Raw genomic sequence first — 12,574 nt, forward strand, 5'->3', positions numbered from 1 at the left:
TCTCTCTCTCTCTCTCTCTATACCTCTCTCTACCACACTCCCTCTCTCTCTCTCTCTCTCTCTCTCTCTCTCTCTCTCTCTCAGTTCAGCTTTAGTTCTCAGATTCAAAGTAGCCTACTTCTATTGTTATGCTTGTTTCAATACTGCCAAGGCGCATATATATTATAAATAATAATAATGAACATTCAGCAAGACAGAAATGTAATCTTTGTATAATGTTGGTTACATTCTGTAAAAAAAAAAAAAAAAATAAAAAATAAAAAAAAAATAAAAAAAATAAAATATATATATATATATATATATATATATATATATATATATATATATATATATATATATATATATATATATATATATAATTTTTTATTTTATTTTTTTACTAAGCGTTCCTTGCATCTTAAATGCATGGAATACAATCTTAATAAACAGTAATCATTATCATTATCATCATCATCATCATGAACTTCTGTTGTGTCATGAATGGCAGGTTTCTCAGTGTTACTCTATAAAAAGATCAAAGTACTTTATTAATAATGAGAAAAGACTTGATCAAGTCATGGGGGTCTAGAGGGGGTCTGCATGACATCACATGACCACAACATGACTTCATGCATGCACTGACTGTTATTCAAAGAGAAATCATAATAAAAGATTATTCCACAACTATGGCAACATTTCTTTCCCTCCTTCGCTTTTAATGAACTAAGATTATTATTTATTATTAATTACATTTTCCAAACGTGATACTTTTCATTTTAAACTCCATAAAAATATTAAAATTACTTTTAATTGTTGAAATTGAAAAATGTTTATGACTGAACAATAAAAAAAATCTCTCATTAAAAAGTATATGTACAAACACTTTTAATCATATTTTTCATTATTACAACTTTGTTTTGTATTCATGACGTTGTTTATTTATTTCTTATTCGTGGTATATTATCTTAAACATAGATGTACATTTTTAAGTAATATATATATATATATATATATATATATATATATATTACTTAATTCATTAAATTATAATATAATTCTTGTGTCCAAAATAAAAGTCAAAAATGCCTGTCATATATATGTTTTTTATTGATTTTAAATGTTTTACTTTATTATAATAATACACATGCATAAAATAATAAATAAATGTATATTATTATTATTATTATTATTCATAAATATTTAAAACCACATAAAACAAAGCAGTTTATAGCACATCTTTGGTTTCATATATCAAAGTACCGTGGTCTTTTTATTTGATAACTGTTGTTTGACATAATATTTATTTATAGTACTTTTCTATCATTTTGTAAAGGTATTATTTTTATCTCCCGAGCTCAAGCGGACAGCTGAAGCTGATGTAATGAAAGAATCTCATGCTTGCTCTGACAGCACACTGTGAAGCCATTCAACCTAATTACCAAATAGACTCTGATTAGTCTCTTTAAATGTGGAAAGGTTTGGATGTTCCCGAGCAAACGCTGATACAGACATCATGCATCAGACACCATTTCATAAAAAAAAGAGGATTAATTTCTCAGATCATTCACTCCTGCGCCGCTGTGTTTTGAATATGATAATGTCGACTTGAAATTCATTTTCAAGGATGAATGTTTTCATTCACAAACATCCCAGAATCATGTGCATCATCATGCATTGACAACACTTCCTGATATTTGTGCTGCGGACTCCATCCAATAAATGATGTCACTTCCAGAATGATGATGTCATGAGGGAGCTGGCTTTTGTTTGTTCAAAATGATTTTACAAAAGTATATATAAGTTGCCTATATATAAATGCATAATTCATTCATTAAAAAGACCAATGCAATAGAAAGTTATGAGGGCACAGGAAAAACCTGAATTATAATTCCTATAATTTTTTGTTGTTGTTGTTGTTGGTTTGTTCATCTATCTTTTTTAAAAGTCTGTTTCCATCTGATGCCATGTTTTTCGTGAGAGTGGATGAGCTGTAATGAAGAATCAGTGTTTGTTAACTCTCCTCAATAGCTTTGACTCTGTCTCCCTCTAGTGGTGGAATTACTCTATAACTACTCTGATACAAGAGAACACATAATAATCATACTGACATTATCAGTCATGTTTATTGAACATTCAAAACATATTTTCCTCTTTTAACCTCATGTCTAATACTAGCGAGAAAATAAATAGATATTTGACATGTTACTGTAGACAAAATAAAAGAGTTAAATATTCAACAATGAACTGATTTCTGTTGTCCTCTTTTTAAAGCAGCAGAACTTTTTTTGCATTTTAAAAACATTATTTTCCCGTTTAACCAATTTATTTTTTAAATATCTAAAGTTTTGTTTTCTTCATGAATCTTTAATAATAATAAAGATGTAAAAAGTAACAGATGGGAAATAGTATTTATACTGTTTTTATCACTCTGTGTTTGTCGCAGAGTATTATTAGAAGAGATTTTACAGTGATTCTTTCTGCAGTTACACAATTGCACCAGTAGATGGCGACAAGTGTCAGAATAATAAGTGAATATTGACTCATTTATTCAATCGATTCGTTCAACAACACTGAAACATAAATGAAAAAAACGATTAGTTATAGGCTTTTACAGCGACTTTTTCTACAAGTATTAGACGTCAATTTTAAAATCATTAATTCAATCGATTCTTCGAACACTGAATCATTGAGGAACGAGTCTTTATGAGCGAGTCAATTCGTTAAAAAACACTTATTCATTTAGAAGCGAATTAATGCATGCAGACGCACAGCGGCTCTGTTTTCGTGAACTGCCTTATCGTCTTAGACCATAAAATGGCATTTTGCCTAATTTTTATTTAGAAATGTATATATCTGTCTCTTTTTAAAAAAAAATCTTCATTCATTTACAAAATCAGAGGACGAGAAACAAACACTTCCGTCAGATTCACTTACATCAGATTAAAAACAACGGATCCTGTTGTTCTTTCCAAAGTTACCAGCCGTTTTATTTACTCACCAAAGCCATTAATAAACAATAGGCCTATGTATGAGTCATCTGACTTCATTTAAATATAGTGAGTTTAAAGGCAAATTTTCTGCATCCATTCTAATTGGTTAGACAATTTTCCAGTTAATTTGAGTTATCTTTATTATTTTAGTATTTTTTGTGATATATTATATTATATTATATTATATTATATTATATTATATTATATTATATTATATTATATTATATTATATTATATTATATTATATTATATTATCTAAACAAAGAGACCCACATGAAAGTGTTGTTCTGGTATTTTGATATATGCTGTACTATAGTATGCCATAATTATTATTTGCCATATTTACTTGATTTTCTAATATTTTTTTAGACATTCAGTTTGTTTTTGTTGGCATATACATCTTTTCCCTAAACTGCTACGGTGTGTGTATGTGTGTGTGTGCGTTTGGGCTTGTTTTATGAATATTTGCATATTTTGGTTTGGGTGTTTTTTACCATTATACCATCTGCTCTCATAATCCTTATGTCTGTCTGGGGTCTCAAACCTGTGTATGTCTGTCTCTGTACCTTGGCTTTGTCTGTGTGTGTGTGTGTGTGTGTGTGTGTGTGTGTGTGTGTGTGTGTGTGTGTGTGTGTGTGTGTGTTTATGATGCTGTGTCTATATGAATATTTGTATATACACACAGTAGAGGCACAGCTTCTGCATTATTCTGCAGTTCAATGCTTAAATCAGTTTTTTTCATGTTAGTTCAATACTTTTAATTTTGTGCTAAAATGTATTAGTAAAAAAAAGTTCTTGACTAGTAAGAATCCAGTAGAAGCAAATATGATAAAAAAAATTATTAAATAAAAATATTAGATACAAAATTATAAATATTAGATGAAAACTTAATGTAAACAAAATTTAGCAATGTTCCCTTGGGAACGAACTGAAATAATTTTAAATTAAAGCATTAATTACAAAAAAAAAATAATAATGTTTTTTTTTTTTTTTTATTGAAATAAATGAAAACCAAAACTAATGCTGAAATGAACATTTAAAACTTAAATAACAATAAAAACTATTAAAAATGAAAAAGCACGTAATAGCAAATATATACTAGTATATAAATAATGCTTGTGTTTGCACAGTGAAATTAAAAACTTTACCCACAACTTTATTTTCTATTTTCGCCAAGTACAAACAGCCTGTGTGTGTTTCCCTGACAAAAGAAAAAATACTTTTTTTTTTTTTTTTTAATGTATGTATATGTGCTGTATGTCTTCATATGATAAGCCATTGCTGGTGTCCATCTGCTCACATATAATCTTAGTGTCCCGAAGTGGTGTGTCAGTGTGTGCGTGTGTGTGTGTGTGTGTGTGTGTGTGTGTGTGTGTGGAGATGTCTTTACCCCGGAGGGTTAACCAGGCGTCTGCCTGCTGACCTTTCTGACCCGGGCCTTTTGGCGTGGACCTCAGGAGAACAGCAGGTACACAATCACACGCACAGGAGCAGAACAGCAGGAGAACAAGAGCTGAGAGGCAGACATGTGTGTGTGTGTGTGTGTGTGTGTGTCACTCTGTCATTCTCAAGCTGTTGCATTGTGAAAGACCTGCTAATGCACTTAATAGACCAGTGACAAAGACACACATGCTCAGAGACACAAGCCCAGCTGTCAAACACACACACACACACACACACACACACACACGCTGGCACGAGTCACATCCACAGAGTGACTTCTGCCATTCGGACTAACGTATTTCTGTCTTTGTTGACGTAACACACGCTGTTTCATTTGCCCGTTACAAATTATCATCACAAAGGCCTGTTGAGTGACACATATGATGTATTCATAGGCTGCACACTTATCACTTCATCTGTCTGCAGCAACGTTTCCGTTTGAGTCTTCTCTCTTAACTGACATCACTTACCAGCTAGTGTTTCAGTGATATTTGGAGGTCAGTTCTTCTTGATTTTAACACAGGTTTAAAGAATCACATTAACACGATCCACAAACAAACTCAGTACTGACTGTCTTCGAGATCAGCATCTGTTATTCTAGCACTTCAAATCATACAAATAAAATCATTAAATCATTCAATAAAAGCAAAATTTTAGTATATGAACAAACGTACAATAACAAACAAACAATTAAAAAATATTTATTTTATATAAAAATATATAAAATAAAAAACACAAATAAAAAAGTAATAAAATAATGCAATCAAATTAATAAAAAAGTATAATGAGCTCAGATACGTGAAAGACTGTACCTCACTTTAGTTTTATATTATACATAATCAGACAATATTCATTTTCAATTTAAATTAGTTCATTTAAATGTAAACACTTCTTGTTTTCTGTAGACATATTTCTCATGTCTCAGTGTCAGGTATTCGCTGAGTTTTGGTTGATATTTGTGATGCATAGAAAGACAGACGACAGAAAGTGCACTGTGTTTGTTTTGTTTATTTTACAAAAGCACAATGTTTGGTTGTTATTGTCAGTGTTCACAAATAAAAGCAGGACCTTTTAGATTTGAATGATTTTAGTCTTATCTGTATCTGAGTATTTAAGGTTTCTCTGTGAATCAGGATAAACTGAAAGTGAACACTCTGGCATGCAGAGGGTTAAAGGTGCTGCATTCAATTTGATCTTTAGACTGTAGATTTAGATTTCAAATTCAATATTGATTTTAGAACTGTTGAAATGATTTACAGTATGTAAAGCAACTACTTTATAAGAAGGTGTAATTAAATTACCTAAAAATTAACAGTAGTCCCTAAACTTTAATTGTTCAGTGGATAAGTAATTTAATTACAGTAACGCGTTACTTAGTATATATACATACATGCAAGGCATCATTTATAATTTTCTTTTAGTTTAACATGAAATACTAAAACTATATAGACATCTATAAAAAATTAAGCAAATAAAATAAAATAAAAAACAGCAAAATTCTTAAACCTTTGACTGAAGCTCAAAAAAGATCAAATATTCATCAAAACTACTTGATGAAATAAATTTAAGTGTATTTGTGCATATTTAAAATTAAAATGTAAAATTAAAACTAAAATCAAAACTATTAAAAATAGTTTTCATTAAATAAAGCTAAAATAATAATAATAATAATAAATATATATATATATATATATATATATATATATATATATATATATATATATATATATATATATATATATATATATAGAATATATTTATATATATAAATATATAGAATATGAATAATAAAAAAAATGATAACAGGGCATTAGATAATTCATTTAGATTCAAAATGTTATAATAAATACATATAAATATATGAAGCAAACTATAATAATATATACATAATATTAAAATATTAATTGAAAGTCTGTATGGAATATTTATATTTTTATACATTCATTTGTGAACTGAACTCCAACTGGAAAAAAAAAAAAAAACAACAACAGAAAATTATGATGTTTCTACTACGAATACCATTACAAATATTATACACCATCAACTTTTAACCATTAAAACTAATGTTTCTGTAGTGTGTTTTGGGACATATTCCTTTAGGATTTATTGGTTTTAACAAGCCACCATTAAAACCATTACATGTCCCATTATAACCAGTAAACCATAGCAAATTTTGAATTTTTTTTTTTTTTTTAGCAGGGGTTGTAATTTTTTTTTTCTTTGTCAGACATGTCCTTTGGAACATCATAACATTTGGACATGTGTGGTGCATGACACTGTAGCATGATAAACATCTGGTACCATGGTATCAGCACAGTTCTGATGTATTGTTCAGAGGAGTCTCTGTAGCTCCGCCTCCAGTAATGAACATCTCAGAGATGCTGTCAGAGAGTTCAGACCCCCGTCATCAGTGAAGAAGCACAAACACACAGGAGGAGGATCACGATGGTCGGAATCACGAGCGCGTTTCAATGTAAGTGCACTAATGTGACGTCATTGTGCGTGTTTGCAGCATTTTGTTTTACAGTAACACATATCGCGGCATGCCACACTGAAAAGATCAACAGTGCAGCGAGAATAACACGTTTTGTGGTAAATACCGCTGTTACTGTTTTTACTGTAAGGTATGATGTACGCGTTCTTGCTTTGCAAGTGTATTGAATCGACTGTAGGTGGTTAAGAGTCCGTCTGCGCATGCGCAACAGCTTCTTCTTTCTTCTGTTACTCTGAGAGCCATGTGTTTCCTGCTTATGACACTTCAACAAAATACATTTAAAATGACAATGTATTTAACATAACGCATTAATATGCAACCTTGCTCATACAATTTATGATGTAAGTTGTGAGGTGTTAACTATGGTAACTACCATCCCCATGCATGGTCAATTGTTGTTTACTGTATCTTTTTCACTTCTGTGCATTTGCCAACTGTTCTAAAATATTAAATGCATTGATTTGATCTTAATATTTCAAAGTAAAAGGGGGTGCTAAAATCTGTTTTTGTGGTGGCTGCGTTTTAAAAGGACATTTTTATCATCCTAATTCAAGCAATGGAGGATTTTGAGAAGTCTGATAAGTGTTGAGTTTAAGGTTAACCCGGCCTGGTTTAAATGTCTGAAAATGCTTAAAAGTCGAGTTAGACTTATGATATCTAAATAGATTAATTTTTTTACCTATTAAATTTCCAAAATAAACTTCCCGACACTACTTGGCACAATTATAAAAGTACAGATCAAGCAAAGGCGCATGGTAGCACCATACTATCATTCAAAGTACCTTGATGCATCACCATGGATTGTAGATAACATTACCAAAGAGTGAAATAACTTTTTTTTTGGACCATGTTACTCCTATGATTTGTTGTTTGTTTGGACATTATAATGATGATCATGTGATGCTTTGAAGTGCATTGAGGCATCGTGTAAAAAAGTGCCAGTGGTTGGTTCCCATAAAGTATCAAAGTATATTTTCATGCTAATACCATGGTAGTAGAGGCAAGCTGTCTGTATAGCGTGGTAAACCGGCTCTAATCTGTTCTGAGGGTCGGAGACGGACCCTCGCTCGTGTCTCACTGGAGGATTGGGCGTTAATCCCTTTAGAAAAGTTTCACACCATCTGGACTTCAGTGCTGCTCGGTGGACTGGTCTACAGGAGGCCTGTGTGTGTGTGTGTGTGTGTGTGTGTGTCTCGGTGCCACAGCAGCGCTGTCGGGGTCCCTCGTGCTCAAGAGTAATGCAGGGAATTGTTTGGTCCCTTGGGGTTTGTTTGCTTGCCCTGAATAACTAAAGCGTTGGTCTCGTAGCTGATGATGCTGAAGATCATGTGATGATTGTTTTGACCACATGATGGCGAGATCAGCTGTAGATCGATGAGGTTTGGGGTTTTGACTAGTCATGACACGGATATTATTATTTTTTTGGACATAAACAATGATAAGTTGCTAATCTTTTACACCATGGCAGATAACTTTTATTGGCAAGGTAGGCTTATATCTCAAAGTGCCTCTGTATTATTACTGTAGATCACTGTTATTTTTGTAGTTTGTGTAGCCTACTATTATAGTATTTATTCATGTTTTGAATAAGCGTTTTTATATTTTATTTTAATTTTACTTTAAGTATTAGCTATTTTATTATGAGCTTTTGTCATTTATTTATTTTTTATATAGAAAATATATTCTATTTAACTTTAATTGATTTTTTATTTAGTTTTAGTAAATTTTATTTGACATTTTCTCGGTCAATTGCCAAAGTAATATTTCTAACTTTGCTTTAAGCAGTCAGTTTTATTTTTTATTTTTTTTTACTAATATTTACATTTAAAATGATTCATGCTTTATTTCAGTCAACAACAACAAAAATACATATTTTGTATTGTTTTTGTCTTCTTTTACACTAACAACATTGGTAGGTATTGCCATGGTACATTTACATTTAAATAGCAAAACCATGTTTCTGAAACTAATGTTGCATGCTATTTAATTGGTTTTCCCATGTATTTTCCAATGTGCCAGTACTATTATGGTATATATCTAGGGAAAAAACATGCTGATGCTAAATTGTAGAAAAAAACCCTCTAATTATGAACTAGCATGGAACTTTTATGTGTTGTTTAAAGACACAGTATTATCATGATAACAACACATTTACCATTTTGTCCAGCATCCTGGAGTCTTAAACGCTCATGCACATCCCTCTTTAGTGAGCCAGTGTTTGGTTCATATCCATTCGGAAATATTAGGGATGCACGATATTGGATTTTGGCCGATATTCGATATGCCGATATTTTCAAAATAATTTTGGCCGATGCAGATACCGATATCGATATATATACAAATTTTTCGCCTGATATATTTAAACTTTAATTTTACTGAAGAGAAATCCATGTATCTCTTCTGTACTGATTCTACCATAAATGTATTATTTTACAAATGTAGACAGACATTCACATCTGAAAACAGGTCAATTATTTCACTTGGAGAATATCGGTTTGGCTCATCGGCAGAAATATTCATATCGGCCGATACCGATGATGGTCATTTTAAGCTTTTATCGACCGATACCGATGTTGTGCCGATATTATCGTGCATCCCTAGTAAATATGAAGCTTTAAGACTTTGGTGTGTGTGTGTGTGTGTGTGTGTGTGTTGGGGGTGGTTAGATTCCGGTCCTCTGACATGAAGAAAGGAAACACAGGACAAAAGGGCCCTTCAGGTTTGAATTAGCGCTTTAATTGCTCTTGGCTCTTGCTGTCGGGGTCTCCAGCGCTGGCTTCACGTCGCTCGGGTCAAGTGGGAGAGTTTGTCCACGTCAGAAAGAGAGAGTATAAGAAGAGCGAGGAAGATCGCTTCGGTTCTAGCAGCTGTTAGTGTTTAAAGAGGCAATCTTTGGGCTGAATCGGCTCCACGGCTCTCCTCTCAAACTGCTGAGAGCTGCGTCCAATTAGCAATTAACCAAACCCTTAAAATCCCAACCCGAATAAAACACACTCTCGATGCGCTCAAGATAGGTTCTGTGGTTTGCAAATGCTAGTTTAGGAGACCTTCCATGCACAACCTGTATCTTATTCATCGGTTTGGTGCTGAAAGTGTTAAAACAAGTGTCAAAAATGCTCAAATATGGCTGTTGGTGAGTGTATGTGGATGTCATTGACCCCGTTCTAGTGTGTGTTGGATGGATCGTCTCGGAAGGGAAACACAACGCAGTAATTGACATCAGCTCCAGCAGATGTTTCTCGTCGCCCACCGCTGCGCAGACAGGCTGTGCGAGATTGAATCCAGATGTTCAGGCTCCACAGCGAATACTTCTCTCACCACCAACGAACGACTGTTGCCCAGAACATCAGTTTTTGCTGGAGATCTGGATTATTGCGCTGGAGTCGGGCTTCTGACCCCGTTTAGAAGAATCCAGATTTCTTTACATGCTTCCATCACCAACATTAACCTGATGTGCTGACAACGGTCTCTGTCTTGATTCACTTCAGTTCTCCTAAAGATGGAAAGACTCATTATTTACTCCACCACATGTGGCTCCTTTTGCACAGAACTTGCCCTCTTGCTCTCCGATCTCTTTTAAACTTGGGTTATTATTTAGAAAATAAGCTCTGCGTCCAACAAAAGTAGATTTTTAGTCGGTCTTTGTTGGTTTTCACAAATGAACACAACGTCAAAGAAGTCTAAATGCAATCAGCAGAAGTATGAAGCTAAGAATAGACTGTAAACAAACTACGGTTGCATGATTTATGACAACTTTATTGCAAGGTTGTTTTTTTTTTTTTTTTTTGCAAGAGATCAATTGTGATTCTTAAGTCTCTTGGGTATTTTTGTAGCAATAGCCAAACATACATTTGTATTGGTCAAAATTAAAGATTTTTCTTCTATGCCAAAAATCATTAGGATATTAAGTAACAATCATGTTCCATGAAGATATCTAGTAAATTTCTTACCGTAAATATATCAACTTAATTTTTGATTAGTGATATGCATTGCTAAGAATTCATTTGAACAACTTTAAAAGATGATTTTCTCTATTTAGATTTTTTCCAGATTTTCTAATAGTTGTATCTCGGTCAGATATTGTCCGATCCTAACAATATCCTTATTTATTCAGCTTTCAGATGACATATAAATCTCAGTTTTGGTTTTGTGGTCCAGGGTCACAACTATAGACCTGATGAGGCTTTAAAAGCAGTGAGGAGATGAGTTTAGCTGTTTGAATCGATGAGGTTTATCTGCGATAACCTCTATATCCCCATTTAGTTAGAAACCAGCTTTTTAAAGACTAGTTAAACTTCAAAAACACACGTTACTGATGTATACTGTACGTGGTAGAATAAAACATGAAGATATCTTGATCTTGTGTTCACCACAGACCTTGTTTCAAAGTTCCCTTTGATTTTGAACCAATAAAAGCTAAGATTCTTAAGTCGTTTCTAGGTTTTGGTCTTTAAAAATACATCATGCATTCAACACTGGATGTCCCTGAATTTAAAACGTAATGCATCTCAAAGCACCGTGTTTGAGTTTTGAGACCTCTAGTGCATGCAAGATTTTTTCTAACAAAATACATTTTTTGACCTTACATTTTAGTTTCCTCAAACAAAACTACCGCATGACTTCTGAAGACTCGAAATATTGCATATGGACTTGTTGTGGTTTTTGTTTTTGGAGTTGACATCTCTCCAACACCTACTAGCCTGAAGAAAATTGACCTAGCATTTACTTTGAAACTATTTTCAATTGCTAGTCAGTTTCACAAATAATTACATAGCTTTGTGTAAAAAAAAAGAAAAAAAAAAAAAAAGTGACAGATATTTTTTGGCTGAACCATCTCTTTAAAGGTCCACTGTAAAAAAAAAAAAAAAACGTAATTTAATTTTTTTTTTTTTTAAATAAAACAAACCAAAACCGTAAAACTAAAGTAAAATATCTTACTAAATAAAGTGCAAAAAGGCAATTAAAAGTTTTACAAAAAAATAATGTTATTTTACAGATTTTGCTTGTTTAAATTAACATATTTTACTTTAATTATACTTTTTTTGTTGTTTGTTCGGTGATTAATTTTATTTTACTTTAATTTGAACGGGTGAAAATTAGCTGTTGAGCTAAAACCTGGTACTATGCATCTCTCCCTTTGAGGTTAATGTTTATTGTACGCTGTCCCTGTTTCTTTAAATAAATAAATAAATAAATAAAATAAAAAAATATTTACAGTTTCAGTCATTTACCATTGTTTTTTTTGCAGTGTTTTTTTTTTCTCTCCGTTTCAGCAGCAGATCTCTGGAGCAGCGATGGCTGTTGTTGTCTTTTGAGCTGATCTGTGATGGTTATCAGCTGATCTGGCTGTTGTGAAACAAAGCAGTAGGAGTTCAGCGGGATTATTTCAGGACGGCTGATCGCGCTCCGGACTTTCTGCAGTGGAGGGAGTTTAAAGAGAGACAAAGACGGCAGTCATTGAGGGTCTGTCAGAGGGAGGAGCGTTTAAGAGCTTGTGAAAGGGGCTTATCGTGCCATTAAAGCTTTTTAGGACCCCCACCATCCACACGGCTTGAGAACGAGCCCTCCGCCTCCTCAGGAGTTCAGGAGGTTCTCTTCATGTTCTGTATAGTCTCAGAATCATATTCAAGCAGCTGGATGTTAGAGACATTGTCGTATGGTAAAGGAA

General features: G+C 32.8%; 1 protein-coding gene across 2 annotated transcripts in view; it reads left to right on the forward strand.

Annotated features, from left to right (window-relative positions):
* The first annotated feature begins 6,779 nt into the window (after positions 1–6,779).
* Positions 6,780–12,574, forward strand: part of LOC127960235 (protein CBFA2T2-like) — a 37,194-nt gene continuing 31,399 nt past the window's right edge. For both annotated transcript variants that reach the window (XM_052559854.1, XM_052559855.1), the window contains exon 1: positions 6,780–6,885. In XM_052559854.1, the coding sequence (XP_052415814.1) occupies positions 6,858–6,885 (28 nt within the window). In that variant the 5' untranslated portion in view covers positions 6,780–6,857. The remainder of the gene's footprint in view (positions 6,886–12,574) is intronic.

The sequence above is a fragment of the Carassius gibelio genome, chromosome B6, assembly GCF_023724105.1.
Source record: "Carassius gibelio isolate Cgi1373 ecotype wild population from Czech Republic chromosome B6, carGib1.2-hapl.c, whole genome shotgun sequence".
Taxonomy (NCBI): Eukaryota; Metazoa; Chordata; class Actinopteri; order Cypriniformes; family Cyprinidae; genus Carassius; species Carassius gibelio.